At 40.5% G+C, this 18,542-nt stretch overlaps 1 protein-coding gene across 6 annotated transcripts in view; it reads left to right on the plus strand.

Moving 5' to 3' along the window:
- The first annotated feature begins 247 nt into the window (after window positions 1-247).
- PMFBP1 (polyamine modulated factor 1 binding protein 1) overlaps window positions 248-18,542 on the plus strand; it is a 50,765-nt gene continuing 32,470 nt past the window's right edge. For 5 of the 6 annotated variants that reach the window (XM_043599561.1, XM_043599565.1, XM_043599560.1 and 2 more), the window contains exons 1-4: window positions 2,265-2,393; window positions 3,159-3,230; window positions 8,332-8,487; window positions 17,085-17,327. In XM_043599561.1, coding sequence (XP_043455496.1) covers window positions 3,180-3,230; window positions 8,332-8,487; window positions 17,085-17,327 — 450 coding nt within the window. In that variant the 5' untranslated portion in view covers window positions 2,265-2,393; window positions 3,159-3,179. Of the gene's footprint in view, window positions 419-2,264; window positions 2,394-3,158; window positions 3,231-8,331; window positions 8,488-17,084; window positions 17,328-18,542 lie in introns of those variants that run through there. The other variant, XM_043599562.1, reaches the window with a different exon arrangement.

Raw genomic sequence — 18,542 nt, forward strand, 5'->3', positions numbered from 1 at the left:
TTTACACATCTGAGTTCATACGTGCTAAACTAGTGACTCACGTGAGGTACAATGCTAGGTGTTTCTTGAGAATCTGGAAGGTGCTCTGAGTGTGAGCTGAGGCCAACCAGGAAGCACAAAACATCACTGGATACTCTGACTTTCTGGTTTCACTAAAATTGTTTATTTGTTTGTTTGTTTTTCTGGTCATAGCCGTCATGAAGAGAAGGCCTGCTGGGGCAGGGGGGAAGAGGGCAGGACTTTTGAATACAAGAAAGCAATTCCCTGGGCAGATGCAGCAGAATTGGATGTGCCAGTGGAAGAGATGAGGCATGAAGAAGTGGCGATTTCAAAAGAGATACAGAAGACATAGAATGAGGCTTTGAAAAGAGAGAAGACATTCAAGTCCTTGGCCCAGAGATCTGTACCCACAGATCAGGTAGGGAGCCCTCCCTCTATTATGAGTTCTGTCCTCTACAAAATATTGGTCCAGCCACACTCCTCAGAGAGCACTGTGAAGGTTCCACATGATCATTTTATAAAGCATTTGAGGCTCCTTCAAAGCACTCTTCCTTACCCATCTGGCAAACATTACTGTCAAATGCACTGAAAATTTATCATATAACCCTTCCATTTTTTTCACCATAAGCAATTCCAAATTGCCCACTGCTGTTGTTAATGACTCACAGGATTCCCATGTCTCCTTCATGGAGACACACAACTTAGTTCTCTCTTTCTTTTCTTCTAACTTACTTTACTTAGTGAAGTCCAATATCTTTTCATGTAAATATGAGGCCCTATGCCTTACACTTCTCCTTCCAAACATTCTTGGCCCTTGCAGCTAGTTGTGTAACTCCATAGTTGACAAAACCATCACAATCTAGACAGTCCTTTCTGTCCTTGGGATAAGATTTTATTTGATTTACGAGTCATCTCCAGACCATCCTGCAGGTCTGCCTGTAGAGGAATATTTTTTTTAATATTTATGTATTTATTTTGAGAGAGAGAGAGAGAGCAGGGGAGGGGCAGAGAGAGGGAGAGAGAGAATCCCAAGCATGCTCCATGCTGGCAGCGCAGAGCCCAATGCAGGGCTTGATCTTGTGAACCATGACATCATGACCTGAGCTGAAATGAAGAGTTGGACACTTAACCAACTGAACCACCCAGACACCCCTGCCTTTGGAGGAATACTATTCTCCAGGATATATTTGTCCCATTCCAACTTTTGTGTGATGCTTAGGCTGGTTATACTAAAGAAACATGTGCATCATGGTAGAACATTGAATCAGTAAACCTTAGAGACAATGGTCATTTAATTCAACCCCCCAACCTCAGTTTATAGAGCCAGAAACAAAGCCTCAGATAGATGAGTACCTTTCATTCCAAAGGCCATTCCTTGACATGGGTGCTAAACTAGGTTTAGAAGCTTGGTGGCCTAGAGCCTTGCTTAGTGTTTTTATGCCACATTACTTTTAATCTTCTAGTTTAAATGTTTATGTCCCCCCCCCCAACTCATGTGTTGAAATTCTAATTCCCAAAATGATGGTATTAGGAAGTGGGGACTTTGGGATGTGATTAGGTCATGAGATGGATTAGTTTTCTTCTAAAAGAGACTCCACATAGGTCCCTTGCCCTTTTAGCCATGTAAAGTTACAGGAAACACACACACACACACACACACACACACACACACACACACACAGCTGTCTCTGAAGAACGTCATCACCAAACACCTAACTTGCTGGGGACTTGGTCAAGGATCTCTCAGCCTCCAGAACTGTGAGAAATTTCTGTTGTTTATAAGCTACCCTGTTTGTGATACTTTGTTACAGCAGTCCATCTGGCTGAGACACCTAGTGTAGACATCATTTGTGATGGTCACCAATACTTCCTTTAGGGGATAAAGGAAGATGTTAGGCATGACCACGTGACTTGTTTTGGCCAATGAAATGTAAGCCGAAGTGAAGTGTGTCACTTCCACTCTAAGACCCTGTATGTTACCCCTCTGCTGCCATGGCAACAGTCAACATACTAGATGACAGAGGTTCTACCAGCTGAGGACAATGAGGAACAGCCCCAGCTGACTCATAAAGGGCATGTAGCACAGTGAGAAGTAAACGTTCATGGTTTTAAGTCACTGAAATTTGGGGGCTGTCTGTCACTGCAGCATCACCTGGCCTCTCCCTACTGGGGAAGCCTGAGCTACACCCCCACTCCCATGATGCACCTCTGTGCACGAAGACTAAAGAGGGTAAACAATGCAACATATCAGAATACAACCCCATAAAACATTCCAAATTCCATGTCTCACCAGCATTCTTTCTTCCTCTTGGCTTATATTAGGGGTGGGGGATGTGGTTCATTACAAAGAATGAGTATTTTGATAGCTTCTCATTCTTGGAACTATTCTGCAGGTAAGTGCCTGGCGGAAATCTCCTTTAGTCTTAGAATGAAAAACATGATAAATTGGATTATTTTAATAAGTCAGTTCTTTATGACCTCAAACACATTATCCTGTAGTTATGCACACACATGTGCAAAAATCTTTGGTTTTCTTTGAGGCTTTTTATATAGATAATTCTCAGCACTCTATGAGTTTCTACATAACTTTATAAGCACCAACATACAGTAACTTGATGCTTTGAAAAAACCACATCATCAGATATCTCCAAATTAATAGTTATAAGTTAATGACAGCTCCTCATGGAATAGTAAGACAGCCTGTGTGACCTTGGGTAAGTCACTTAGCCTCTCTGGACTTCAGTTTCCTCCTCTGTAAAACAAGGATAGTGGGGTTATCCTGAGAATGAAGTTGGGTTGTGCACATTCTGTCTGGTTCATAATTAGTGCATAATGTTAACTATATTTGAGCCATTGAATAGTGAGAAATCTAGAAAGTAAGATCTCAATATTTTGCTTTCCAAGAAACTATGAATTCAGAAACTCTTTGGCCCACCAAGTGTTGGTTTTGGGGGAAACCTGTAAATCCTTGGTCCTGTCTTTCTGGTAAAGGTTTTAACACGCTTTTGAAAACACAGATGGGCAGACAAGTAGGTATTGCTAACAGTTCGGGAAATTTTTCCAGGCTCCCTGCTGAGAGCACACATCCAGATGGGAAAACCTTTAAAGGGCCAGGCTTATTTCGATTTTTGCCATCTTAAATTCTTGGACTTTTGCAGGTTTATAACAAAGCTCAGAAAATGCTAAAGCTTAAAGAAGAATTGAGAGGTGCCAAGGAAATGAAAGATGAGGTAAGGCTCCTAACTCTTCTACACACATGGAGTCGAACCTTTGTTACAATTAACTTCAAACTCCAGTAATAAGCATCCCAAAATATCACAGAGATGTAGGCAGCAGACCATAGCATTTAAGAGCCCAGACTTGAACAAAGTGGGTCGTCATCCACATCTAATAGCACTATAATATTGGGCATGTTACTTACCCTCTCTGAGCTTCCTTCCCCTTACTTCCCCTTACTTAGAATATGAATAATTAGCACCCTTTTCAAAGGCTTGCTGTGAGGATTGAGTAAGATACTGTGTGTAAAACACCAATGCTCAGGACATAAGAAGTGTTTAATAGATCTTAACTATTGTTGCCAACATTGTTCTTTATCTGGAATGGTATGGAAATGGAGTGTTCTAATTAGTCTAATATTTTGGCCAAACTGTGTTTACCTATTCCCTCACTTGTTCCAGAAAGCTTTTAAGGCGGATGTTTAGGTTAGCATAGGATTGTCCCACATGACTTATGCTTTTAACAGACCTTCTTCTAATGAACACTTTCCTGCTGCATTACTGCAGGAAGCTGTACAGAATTTGCTGCATATTCTTCAGGGAACAAGGATCTGGCATGGATTTTCTAGAAGGGCATTTCTTCATTCAACTTATATCCTTGGCCTGCCTTAGATGTGCCAGGCATAGTTCTAGGGGGTGGGCATAAAGCAGTGAACAAAATAGAGAAATATCCTTGTTCTTGTGGAGCTTACTCTCTAGTGAAATAATTTGTCCAAGGGTATGATGGAGAAAAGTATGTAGCAATGGCCCAAGTGCCATAAAAATCAGCCCATAGGTGGCTGACCTCTGTCATATGTCATGTGTATCCTAAACCATATATTTATGTAGTGTGCCAATTTTTAAAGAACTTAGAACACAATAAAATTATACTCATTCTTCACTAGATGAATAAAATTGGTTCCAAAATTTTTGCTCACAGGCAAAACTTTGTATAAGTGCCCATTAATTCCCATTATAAGTAATCAAAATCTGCAATGTTTCTATTGAGGGAAATATAAACTCAGGAATAAAGTTAGTAAGATTGATAACAGTGCTTGAAATTACTGTATATGACTGTAAAATCTACTATTACATAGTAAAATGCTTCATTCCTGAAGCAATGATAATTTTAAAACATAATTCTCACTAGAAATTTATACATATTGAATGGTAGTCGTGGTTTCCATTGTTTGTTAAATATTTGTCTTTATCCTCAGATAAAAAACATAATTTCCCAAAGATGATGACCTTTATGGTATCGTTGGTTGACTCCAAAATTACTCTGGAATCCACCACCTGAGGTTTCTTGTTTGAGTGCCAAATCCTTCATAGAATGCTGCCATCTTAAATCTTTGTAATGCTCTTGACTTCTGAGACTACTTCTGAATCACAGGCTTCAGTTTCACATCAGCTTCCCCCAAAAAGAAGCATGAAACCATTTGTCAGTACTTTGAAGTCTAGAGCAAAATTTCTTCCGAGCTTTTGAAATGTATGTTCGAGAAGACATTCTCTTTGAAAAAGACCCATTTAATCAATACAGAAGATTTGCTTCAGTAAATAATCTGTTTTCCAATAACTATCAGCATTGCAACTGCAGTATCAGCCCTCACCATTTTGCCTGTGGTTGGTAGCTGCTGCTGATGTCATATGCCTTCAAATGGTGACCAGATTCCAACCTCGTATAAGTAAAACCAGGGTATATAAATGCATGGCTTGTGAGTGAAAACTCACCCAGCAGCAGAGGCTTGTGATTTCAGCCATCGTTAATGACTTCAGATCTAGGGCAGGATCAGATGGTGCCTGCAGGTCAGCATTATGAATCTCAGTTCCTCTCATGCCCCAGTACTGGTTACAGAGCTTTGATTGATGAAATGTCAGATTAAATCAATTCCTGCCACATATTGATACTCAAAAGGCATCTGCCTGGAATTTAGCCTTCATAAAGTAGATAGGATTAGAAATAGTGTACACTGACCTCTGTGCAAGATATTAGCAAGAAATTAAGTTTCCTGGAACCTCAGAAACACTTGCATTTCTGGAGTTCTGAGGTGAGCACATCCTCTTCTTACAACTGCCTACAGTAAAAATCTTTTGTTGTTCATGGGAGTCAGCTCGTTGCTCTCCTAGCATTTCCACGCCTGTTCTGATGAATAAAAAAAAACCCTGTATGATTTTGACTTTCAGAGTGAATGGTTAGGGGTTTCTTTGTTTGGTTTTTTGGGTTTTTTTTAATTTTAGAGAGAGTGAGTGGGGGAGAAGGGCAGAGGGAGGGAGAGAGGGAAAGAGAAAGAATTAAACAGGCTCCACGCTCAGTACAGAGCCTAACTTGAGAGAGAGAGAGAGAAGGAGAGAGAGAATTAAGCAGGCTCCACGCTCAGTACGGAGCCCAACTTGAGGCTCAATCCCATGACCCTAGGATCATGACTTGAGCTGAAACTAAGAGTCAGACACTCAACTGAATGAGACACACAGACGCCCCTAGTTTTGATTTCAAAAGCAAATTTCATTTGACATCCAACAAAACACATTTGTTATTCAGTTGGTTTGCAGAATCCTCTAAGAATTATTTATTCCAAACCTCTTGTTTTCTGAATGAAGAAATTGCCTCAGACACTCTGAGTCAAAGCTAATGTCCAAATTAGATGAGATCATCTACATTAAAGATCCAATTCTGAAGTCCTGTTGGTGCATTAGAATGGTGGCAAGCAGGTCTTCTGCTCAGAAGACATCTAAAAGTAGAGGGAGAGGGGTTTTTTATTGGCCTGACAAAGAGAAGGCATTTAGCTTTTAAGTTGGAGAAGCTCAAGATGTATATCACTGCTACTTTGTTAATGAGTCCACAGTGTGCCAGGCTCCATATGGAACAATCCGGTGACATGGTCCTCACCTTAAGATGTGTATATTCAGCATTAAAGCAAGAGTATGGGGCACATGACACTCTATAAAGCAGGCATTGTATTGTCGCCTAATCTGCTCATAGATGCCAAAGAAAGAGTCCTGTGGCAACAGGGGGAGAAGATCCCTAGGGTCTCAATACCCAGAGAGCCTCTATTCCCTATTCCCAGTGAGGCAGCAATGAGAAAAGGAATTTAAAGAACTGGAATCAAACTTCTGCTCCAGGTCGAGTCAAGGATTTTTTCTAGTTAGAAAACAGTGTCCGTACACCATTCTTTTTTTTTTTAACTGCTCTGCACACATTCTCTTAAGAGAGTCCCTGGTAAATTGTTGTAATGGTAATTACATGCTTGGGGCAGTTGACATCCACTGTTATTTTTCTGAAAGTGAGGAACGAGGGACAGGAGCAAGAGAGGAAGAGAGAGAGTTTTGAGATAATGAAATCCTTTTAATGACAGAGCCATGCCGTTAACCTAATTAAACTGTAAAGTGGTAAAAAAAAAAAAAAATCCAGGTACTAAATGGAAATGAAGAAATAAATCAGCTGAGACAGCAGCACTTCTGGGAAACCTTCTGAATTCCGAATACTCTGACATTGCGGTGTCCGATTCTCGTGGTTATCCTCTGGCCCCCCTTGGCCTTGTGCAGAGGTCTCTTAAACTGACCTGTCCAGTAAGGCTTGATTTATGATGTCCATATCAGGTCTCCAGCTCCCCTGGGGATGAGTGTTATGTAGCTCATGTATTTAAGAAGCCAGAGCAATCAGTGGGGTATGGTGGCAGATCACTGGCTACAGGGTCAGGAGAGCAGACCTCTCCTCATTCTGCTGCCAACCAGCTATGAGACCCTGGGCACTGTCGTTTGGATCACTTTACCATTTTTGTGCACCCATGGCTTCTGTATGCTTTTGTACCTGAAACGCTCTTAGAAGAATTGCCCTTGGGCTATTGGGGTCACTTTGCTCATAAGAGCAGAGAGCTGGAAGTCCTTGGGAGATTATATCCCATGGGGTAGCCCTTAGCCGTTGACTGGCTGATAATGAGTCTAACAGCCCAGCTTTTGCAACTAATCAGGACAAACTCCGGAGGTGTAACTTACACTCCAGAGTTCCCTGTGGGATCAGGCAAAAGCTACTGCCTTGAGAACTTTGTCTGAAATAGTGCCTTTCCTTGGTTTCTTCTTCTTTTCCTGTCTTGCTTCCTTCACTTCCTGGTTGATTTCTCTTGGGAGTGTTTCTTTAATAGATGCTGGGAATCCTTGCCTAAGAGCCTGCTTTGGATAATCATGTACCATAAAAGTACCGGACTCAGTTCCAACATCTAAAACTCAGAAGTGGTAGTGTCTATCCTCTTGAGTGTTATGAAAAGTCTGCACGGTGACAGGACTAAAGCACTGGATAGGTTCACAAAGGGCTTCTTCCTAATTTCTTTCTATACTGTTGCCACCCACAACAGTGAGAGTGGACGGTGGCATCCTAGTGTGATGGAGCACACACTCTCTTACCACAGCTCTACACCCCCAACTCCACCCAAGTTACTAGGCTCCGCACACTTTATTTTGATCTCTATCATTAATTTCCATTCTGACCTAGCTGTAATTAGCTAATCTTTTTCACTCGTAATCAAAGACAGATTATTTTATGCAACCAGCCCAGGGATTTTACTTTTATTCTCATTGGTGTATGTCTCCACAGAAAAGCACTCAGTTTACAGGTGAAGGACGTCTGTTGGATTAGTGGGTAGAAGAGAAAGTTAAAACACTTCAGAATCCACATCAACTCCATCACTGATTCACTATAGTCCTGACAAGTTCATTTGACATCTCGCTATGTTCATTTCATCAGTGGCAGAACCATTAATATTTATAGACAGTCTGTGAGGTGCCTGGAATTATTCTAGGCACTGACTTCCTCTTGAAAAACAGAGGAAGTGTCTGTGATGTACCCACAGCAGTGGGTGAAGATTAATTAATGTAAATAAGTAATTGTCTGAATAATGCAGAGCACTCAGACACCTCGCAAATGGATACTGTGTAAATGTTACACTGGATGAGTAATAACAGCTAAGAGTTGATGGACAAATTTCCAGCAAATTTAAAGTCTCTGTCAACCAGTTAAGTGAACGAAAGTAAGCATTTTCTTGATAGTTTATAATTAATGCTCGTGTTTTTTCTGACTGCCTAGGTGGGGGAGAGAGACCGAGAAGTGAGCGGCCTGAACAGCAAGCTCTTGAGCCTGCAAGTTGACATCAAAAATCTGCATGATGTCTGCAAGAGACAGGGGAAGACCTTGCAGGAGAACCAACTCTGTGTGGAGGAGGCAATGATGAGTAGCAACCGCGTAAGGGATTCAGCAGCTACTACCCACCTCTGCTCCCTCAACTTCCACCTCTGCTTCCTTAGGCAGGAACAATAATGGAAAATTCTTCCACTAGTCATTCAAGAGCATTTATTGAGCAGAATTAAATACATGCACTCTCTCACTCTCTTGCTCTCTCTTGCTCTCTCTCTCTTTCACACACACACACACACACACACACACACACACACACGAACACCCCATCCCTGCCATCAGAACTTTTTCATTTAGCTGTCTCCAAGGTCATCTACATTTGAGGCCCTGTCTTTTCCTTATCTGGCCTTTTACACCTGGATTTACAGCATCTGAGGCCAGAAAAGACCTGAAAAGACCAAATCCTAATTATATAAGGAGAGTAGCATCTCCTAATGGATGTTAGACAAACTTCTAAGTCAACCATGAAAATAACAACTGTCCCACTCGCTTAGAGGTGTCAATGATCATCAGCACAGCAGGTGATCTTTATTGCCACATCTGCAGCTCTCTGCCTACAAGCTTTTCTTCTAGATGCAGGAACCCAATCACCAGAGAAGCTCAAATGTGGAATGGCTAATGCCCCCAAAAGCAGCCCTCAACCAACGACTGATGGGGAAATGGATAAATAATCTATGTCTCTTGGCCCTCAGTCATAGAATACTCCAGGCATGCTCTTTGCTCTGTCCTGGAGTTCCTCAATGGGATCCTGCACCAGCTACCCACAATGGTAACTAGCTTGATAACACCCCCTTCCTTGTCTCATTTCTCCACCCACCTACCTGAATTCCCCAAGATCACTTCCCACATAAACTACTATTTAACACTCAGTCCCATGCCACAGAGCTTGCTTCTGGAGGTGTGCAAGCCAAGACACTCAGTAACACTTGTCCTGCACATGTATGAACAATGGCATGATCATCTTCCCCTGGAGTGATTATCTTTTTTGAACTAATACTTACCTGTAGGCTAGGCAGTTCACCAGCTGAGGCAACAATTAAGCCTGAGGTTTTCTCTTTTTGGAAACTCTAGTTCTAGGCTCTGTAAACCCATCTCTAAATTTATCCCCAGAAGCTGGGAAGCCAGCTGGAAGATATTTTCCCATAGCTCTCTGAAAACTTTGGGTTTATAAGATGCCTTATTTGCAGTCTTCATATCTTTTTAGGGACTTGAGTCCTTGGCAAACATGAAGCAGCTACTGGTTGCATAGATCTGCTGCTAGACCCCCTAGTTAGCCTTAGCTGTGTAAGACTGTGTAAGACTCCACTGTCTTCTTCAATATTTGTGGTCTGGTCTCTCTTAATTGGGTCTATTAGACTTCTTTCAGGACTTACTACCTCTCTGTCGAAACCACAGATTTTTCCTCTACAAAGTCCTAAAAATGTTACCAACAAAGCAATCCCACCTTATCCTACTGAGCGTTACTGTCCTTTCTCCAGGAGGTCACAAACATAGAAAAATCCATTGGTTTTCCTAAATGGATCTCAGGAAGAATATTATCATAATTTACTTCTTTCTAAATATTAACATTTTTTGATATTCTCACCATTGCTGTCACAAGTTTATTTATTCCCCCAGTCAGGGATAGCCATGTGGCTTATAAATGTACCTAGCAACTTGGAAGGAGAAAGGTATTAAATCGCATTTTATTATTCTAATTGCCCAGAAGAAGGTCTAACAGCTTGAAATAAGCTTTAAAACAGGCTCTCTTTTTTTCCTAGCACTTAGTGCAGAATTTAAATTGGAGACTGTGCATACAAATACACAATTAGATGTAGACTTATACTCATCCACTCAGAAAATCCCTGCAAGATCTGCCTTCTACAAGGAAATGTAATATGGGAACAGAGGGGAAAACCCAAGACTTTCTGAAATTTTTGACTACTATCTAACAAAGATCTGGAGAAATAAACCAGAGGTCATAATTAAGAACTAGAATTAGGAGACAAAATTAAAATACTACATCGGATATTAACATGTAACTACAGGGATCGCAGGCAGGGGGTGGGTAACCTAGTAAATCAAGAATATGTCATGCTCCAAAACCCAGGAACAGAGATAGCTAAAGCAAATGAGGTACCAAGGGTACAAATGTTATAGGGCACTCACCCTCAAGTGCCAACCTGGAGACTGAATGCCTTCCTAAAATCTGCACTTGCCTCACTGTAGTCCTGAACCTGCCCAGGAACCTTTCAATTAACGTGAAAGGAGAAAAGAACAACAGAGGTATCATAATAAAAGAATGATCAAATTAGAAAAAGAAAGGTCTTTCTGTGCAATTTCCCAGGCCCCTTTGGCCCCGGTGGTGGCCTGGGGAGAACACCCTGATTTTCAGTAGAGCTTAGATTATCAAACTCATCTTTGAAGTGGACGTAGGACACTATTCTTAGCATAAAACTGGGCAAGAAATTTGATTTCTGAAAATAAAAGTAACCAGTTGAATACAGGTTAATACATCCTTGATGGAAATTATGGCACAGAAATATGACTGACATTGAGTCATTGGGAATGAAAAACAATTTGTTATGTGGAACTGCTAAATGCCTTGTGGAATCTGGGATTGGATCCTCGAACAGAAAAAAAAATTAGTGAGAAAACAGATAAAACCCGAATAAAGTATGTAGTTTAATAGTAATCTACCAATGTTAATTTTCTAGCTGGACAAATGTACTATAGTTATGTAAAATGTTAGTGTTAGGAGAAGACAGGTAAAGAGCATATGGGAATTCTATATACTACTTTTGCAATTTTTCTGTACATCTAAAACTATTCCAAAATAAAGAGGTTTTTTTCTTTAAAGGGAATCTCTGATAAGCAGAGATCACTGATAAGAAAAATGTCTGAACCATGAAGATGTATCCAAAAGAAATGCATGTCACTTAAACACACAGTTTTACACTCTACCAATACAAGAAAGTACAAGAAATGTAACTTGTAGAAGATATGAAAAGTAACAGATAAACTAATCTGGTGATAAAAGGCTAAACTAGAGTTACAGAGAAAATACCTCGCTTAACACCTCTAAAATAAAGAAGTTCATGACAATGACTGGGGAAAGATGAGAGTTTCAGTTCTTAAATGAAGGGGAAAAGGCAGCAGGGATCCAGTTATCAGAGCAATGCCAACCTGAAACAGAAGAGAGTGCAAACTAGAATAGGGAATAAAATGGTTAAAAAGTATTTTGAAAAGCCGGCTTTAGGCAAATCAGCAGGACCTGATGACATACTTTGAAGAGTACTTAAGGAATTGGCAGGTGTTATTACATAGCTGCTAGCGATTATTTTTGAGAACTCAAGAGGATAAAGGAAGTCCCTGTAGACTGAAAAAGGGTAAATGAAGTGCTCATCTTTTTAAAAAGGGAAAAAGGACAATCCTGGTAATTATAGACCTGTCAGCTTAACTTCAATATCAGGGAAAATATAGAACTTAACATCAATCAATTAGCATCAACTTGAAAAGCACAAAGTATTGGGTAGAAACCAAAGTGACTTCTCAAAAGGCAAATCATGCCAGGCCAATTAATTTCCTTCTGTGATCAAGTAGCCACATAGGCAAGGAAAGAGCAATAGCTATAATCTCTTTGACCATAAGTAGGGCTGAGAAATTGACTAAATATGGCAACAGGTTCCTACAGGTGGCCAGTGCTCTCCATCTTTTAAAACACCTGAGGCCTGGATAGAAATCTGTCTGAGAAACATGGTGGACCTGACAGCCTTCTGGAACCATTCAACTCTGAATGGTAACTTCAAGAACTAATCTTACTTCCAGAAGATTACTTCCAACTTGCTTATTTTCTCCAAATCTCAGTTTAAAGGTCAAAGCAGAATCTCATAAAATATCTATGTCTTCACTAGAAAGAAAACTTAAAAAAAAAAAAAAAGAAGAAGAAGACAAAGAGGCAGTAGAAAATGCACTGATGCCTTTCTCATACTGCTCTTTGGCACATCTATAAGTGAAATGCAGACTTCATCCATAACATGTCATTTTCTATTAATTTAGAATTAAGACAAAATAATCTTTTGAATACTTAAGAATAAATAAGTAGAAATTTAATAGGTCTCAAACAATTTCAGGCATTTCTCCAAGACTTTGAAATTTGACCTCTAAACACATTGGTATCTATAGTGTACAAATGTTTAAAATTCTCATCAAGGAAACTCTAGTTTCTCTGCAGATATGGGCAGTTCTTTGGATCTTCAAAACCAGACAAATTTGGCCAGGCATTATGTTTTCCCTGTACTGGAAGATTTGAATGAACTCTCATCATCTGGTTGGCCTATCATGTTACCTCAAACCAAAATTAAACCCAGAAGACTCAACATGACCTCTGGGGAAGAGAAATTGGAACTAACAGTTCACCAGTATCACTAACAGTTTGCTGAGCTTTATACACATAGGAAATGACATTCTTTATCTACAGGAGGCTTTCAAGCCACAGAACAATTATGAACACACCTAAGATGAGATGATGTACCACATTCTAGGAGGGGAAACCCTAAAGAAAAAGTTTGACTTTAAAAAAAGGTGAACAAAGAGCACTTCTTTCATTCTTTTGTGTGATGAAGAGAAAATAGGAACATGGAAATAAGGGGAAACTAAGAAAGAATGAACAGTGAAGAGAGCACAGTTTGTTTTCAACTGGGTCATATATATCCATCAGTAGAGAGGCAGGTCCAAATCAACAGTTACACACAAGTACTGGAGGGACCAGGAATCCAGTTTTTATAATTTTCAGAGATCAAATCAACTTCAACAAAGCCAAGAAAAACTGAATTTGGGAAAAATTTGATAAGGATTTTGTTGGTTATCTGCTTCACTAAAATAAGCCCTCTGAATTGACCCTACCCCAGGATGTTCACCCCCTTGTTTTGGCTCTAGCCACATTTAATATTTATTCTTGACCATGTCTTTTTCCAAGTAGCTTTCCACCCCCAGCTTACCTGCAGAGACAGAAGACTTCGGCAGTTGAGAACATCCCCCTATCCATGTATGTGTGCATGCACACACACCCACATACCACTCCCAAGTCCCTTCTCTTTGAACCTCATTCATCGATGAGTTCTGAGAATAGCAACATTAAAAAAAATTTTTTTAATGTTTATTTATTGGGGGTGGGGGAGGGGACAGAAGGGTAGAGAGAGAGGGAGACCCAGAATCCGAAGCAGGCTCCAGGCTCTGAGCTATCAGCACAGAGCCCATTGCAGGCCCCAAACCCACGAACCATGAGATTATGACCTGAGCCGAAGTTGGATGGTTAACCGACTGAGCCACCCAGGCACCCCAAGAATAGCAACATTCTTATTTTGAAAAGAATGAGAACACTTAACTAAAAATATTCCATCTAAATGTTGGCAATTATAGCTGCACAGAGTAAATACAAAATTCAGCTTTGTTTGGCTTAAGAAAGAAGTCATCATTAACTTCCCTTCCGCCACATACACCAGATATTCAGGCCAAAAGTTTGGCTTGTCTTTGTCTAGGATTTCTTTTGCTGGTGACCACAATGGTCCATTTTCAGTCTTCTCATTCAGAATGAACTGACACAATTAGCTTTTGTCTTTCTCCTTTTGAGCTGGGCTGAGCTTCCCTTCTCTTACCTGAGCCACCCCACTCACTCTCACTAGAGAAAGTTTTCCCTCTTTTCAGTCCCAGTTCTCACAAAATTAATCTCATTAAACTTCAGTCTCTCCAGGTACTCAGACCAAAACCTTGGAGTCGATTTGCCTTGGATGATCATCATCTCCGACCATCCAACACAGCAACCAATCCTATGGAATCTATTTTCAAAACATATTTACAATCCAGCCATTTCTCCCAACTTCCACCTTGGTCCATGCCACCATCCCTTCTTGCCTGGATTCTTGTAGCAGCCTCTTTGCTGGTCTCTCTGCTTCAGTCTTTGCCTCCCTACAGTTGATTTTCAGTAGAATGGGCAGTGTGTAACATCTGGGCCTTTGTAACATCTAAAGGATATCATTTCACTTGTCTGTTCAGTACCTTCCAATGACCTTTTATCTCACTGAAAGGAAAAGTTAAAGTTTTTAGAATGGACTATGTGGCCCTGAAAGGACCTCACCTCTCTTTCTTTCTCACCTCATCTGGTACCACTCTCCCCCATTCTCTGCTCCAGCCAGAACAAAGTGATTCCTCAGACACCACCAGGCACCTCCCACCTCCAAACCCTAGCCCAAGCTGTAGCCCAAGCCCTAGCCCAAGCCGTTATGTCTCCCTGGAATGTTCCTGCTGTAGATTCCCACCAGGCTCTTTCCCTGCCTCCTTCAAATCTTAGCTCAAATACCACCTTCTCAATTTGGTCCTCCGTTAAAATTCTTAATTCAAAATTACAGTTCCCTCCATGCAAGCATTCTTCATCCCTCTCCCCTGCTTTACTCTCTTCCATAGCACTTTTTCCTTTTAATACACTACATTATTTACTTACTTAATTTGCTGACTCCCCCCTCCCCACTAGATGAAAAATGCATGAAGGCAGGTATTCTGTTTTATATGCTTCTATATCCCCAATACCTGGTACCGTGCTTGACACATAGTAGGTACACCATAATGTTTGCTAAACAAATTAAAGGAAAATATCACATCTGCAGATGGCTACTATGTTAATGCTCATAGCAGCATTATTCAGGATAGCCAAAAAGCTGAAACAATCCAAATATCTATCAACTGGTGAACAGATAAACAAAATATGGTATATTCATACTATTCGGCAATAAAAAAAAGAACAAAATACTGATTCTTTCTATAGCCTGGATGAACCTCAAAAACATTATGCTAAGTGAAAGAAGACAGACACAAAAGATGACATACAATTCCATTTATATGAAATGTCTAGAAAGGGCAAATCCATAGAGGCAGAAAGCAGATTAGTGGTTGCCTGGAGCTGGGGTAGGAACAGGAGTGACAAATGGGCATGAGAGAATTTTCTGAGGTGATGGAGATGTTCTAAAACCAGATTGTAAAATGGTTGCACAACTATATAAATTTTCAACAAATCATTGAACTGTACACTTACAATGGTTGAATTTTATGATATATAAAGTATACTTCAATAACCCTGTAAAAAAATGTTAATTTTTTAAAAATTTTGAAAGTACTCTGTTAATTAGCCCCAGACCACAAGCTCACATTTTTGGGAGCCAATGATATTGTCTGTTCTCTGTTTTACTTCCTACTTTCCTTTAATACCTAACTGTGTATAAATCTCTATGTCCTATAGAAGCAGACATGGCCCCGGCCTCCAGGAGTTTATAATCTAATTAGAAGTTAAGATATACAGAGGTCACTGCAATGCAAGTTGGAATGTGAAATGCCATATTAAAGACATGCCAGTAAAGTGTATAGTATTGGTGCAAAGGCAACTTTGCAGGGAAAACAAGGAAAGCAAGAATTGGACAGTTTTAAAGAATGAATAGGAGGATAATAAGCAGAAATGGGAGTTAAGGAATGCCCATGGGCCACCCTCTTCATCCACCTCTCTTTCATATGTCATCAAGGATGTTGGGCAAGCAAATATAGAAACTTGAGTGCAAAGACCTCAACTGTACTGTAATAAATACCTCAGGGATACATCCTACCAGCAGTATACCTGATACAAAGCAGGTGCTCAGTGTATGTTTATTGAATGATTGAGTCAAAACATAAGATGGGTCTATAGCAGCTTTTCAAGTTGACTGTGGATTAGCAGGAAGAGATCTCTCTCTCTCTCTCTCTCTCTCTCTCTCTCTCTCTCTCTCTCCCCTCTCTATTTCTCTGTGTGTGTGTCTCTCTGTGTGTGTCTCTCACACACATACATACACACACACACTCAGCATCTACAGGGTCACATCTTCCTTCAGGAGGAGACAACAGAGTCTGTGCCCAGATGTCCCTGAATGATAGCTCTGCCTCCCATTTCCCAGCATTCCAAAAAGCTGTTTCCCCAAGTTTACCTTTTTTTTAAATTTTTTTTTGACGTTTATTTATTTTTGAGACAGAGAGAGACAGAGCATGAACGGGGGAGTGTCAGAGAGAGGGAGACACAGAATCTGAAACAGGCTCCAGGCTCTGAGCTGTCAGCACAGAGCCTGACGCGGGGCTCAAACTCACGGACTGCAAGATCATGACCTGAGCCGAAGTCGGCCGCTTAACCGACTGAGCCACCCAGGCGCCCCAAGTTTACCTTTTTATCTGAGCATTTTTAATAATCGAGTTCAGTCCAAGAACACTGACCAGAAATTCACTACATTCTAGGTCAGTTAGGTTATTTTTAAATTGAAGACCAAACAAACAAACCCATATTAACATGTGTATCTTTATACTACTTTCTAGATTCTTTAGCTGTATGTTTTTTTCTTCTGGCCCAAATAATACGACTGGTAGATCCAAATAGTAAGAAAGACCTAGGTTTTTTTTTCTTTCAAATCCTCCTTACAGGATGGAAATATAAAATGATTTTTCATTGTGAATACAGTGAAGTGTTTAGTAAGTGTTCTGTGGATGAAAGGATGACTATAGATGGATGTGAATTGTTGGGCAAGTGAAAAAAATCAAAGAATGAATGCAAACTGAGCGACAACCTAAAGTTCTTTCCATATATTTGATCTCAATTGCAGAATAAGAAGCAAGTGCTAGCATTCAAGGAGCCGCGGATGGAGTTTGAGCCCAGTAAGCAGTGCCATCTGAGGCAACTCCAACAACTCAAGAAAAAATTGCTTGCTCTCCAGCAAGAACTGGAGTTTCGCACAGAAGAGCTGCAGACTTCTTACTGTTCCCTCCTACAGTATCAGTCCGTCCTAGAAAAGCAGACTTCTGACCTGGTTCTTCTCCACCATCACTGCAAACTAAAAGAAGATGAGGTATACATAGAATAACTATGGAAATGTCTCCTTGCCCATGTACCTACAGAAATCAGGTCGTACCTACTAGAAAACAGACAGTGGGCTTACAGAGAACTTCCCAATATCCTGAGCAGGTTTTATCAATGTTCCCTCTTTAATTCTCATTCTTTTTGAAACCAAACAGAGGGAACTGAACAGAATGGCATAAATGAGAGCTCCACTAACGATACATGTGGGGCACACGGTGTGTGTATGTGTGGTGTGCATATAGGTCCATCATTTCCATCCTATTACCATTGCAATTTAAATGCAAAAGACTCTAGGTCTCTGAGGGTTATAAAAAAGAGGCATAAAATCCATTAAATGAACCATTTTTAGAAAAATTAGATTTTGATAATATATAAATTTTTAGCACTTTGATAGTTGATAAGATAACCAGACATTGAGTCTGAGTCAATCACTGAGAGTACCAGATTGGTCATTTTTTCAGACTGGAGTTTTAGATCATAGAGACTTAAGTATATTCTGTACATTCATTTCTATTCATGTGCCAGGATAGTATTTTTTAAACCAGAAAGAGCATCCTTGTGGAATCCCGAGTCAATTCCAAAGACCAAAACTATAGAATTTAAGCCAGTTAAGCAGTGGTAGCACTAGCAGCAGTAAAAACTATAGGTTCTATGTAATGAGACAGGCGGCCTCCCCTGGTATTTTCTTCCTTTGCCTTTTGAGATAAAATTCCAGAGACTCTCTAGGATAGTGCTAAGATGGCTGGAGGTGGATGGTCTAGGACTATTTCGGGAACTGCAATTCTAGGGTCCTATCTTTTGGGTCCACCATCATCAGCTCCAGACTTCCATTTTTTAGGTCTCCTAAGATGGCTGCTGGAGCTCCAAACTTCACATCCTGTGATGGGGGCAAATAATCAGGATGGGGGCAAGGGAGGAGGAGGAGAGGAAAAGACACTCTTCTCTTTTAAGGACACCTTCCAGAAGCCCCACACAACACTTTCATTTATGCATCATGGGCCAGAGTTAGTCATATGGCTACAGCTAGTTTCTAGAAAGCCAAGGAAATGTATTTTAGTGAGGTGCACTGCCGTCCCAAATGAAGTCAAGTTTCAACTATGAAGGAGGAGGGGGAGAGTTGATGTGGGATCTGGCAAGTAGCAGTCACTGACAAAGATCTCACACAAGGAAAGCATTGGAAAAAATTTCTCTCAACATTCTGCCA

The sequence above is a fragment of the Prionailurus bengalensis genome, chromosome E2, assembly GCF_016509475.1.
Source record: "Prionailurus bengalensis isolate Pbe53 chromosome E2, Fcat_Pben_1.1_paternal_pri, whole genome shotgun sequence".
Lineage (NCBI taxonomy): Eukaryota > Metazoa > Chordata > Mammalia > Carnivora > Felidae > Prionailurus > Prionailurus bengalensis.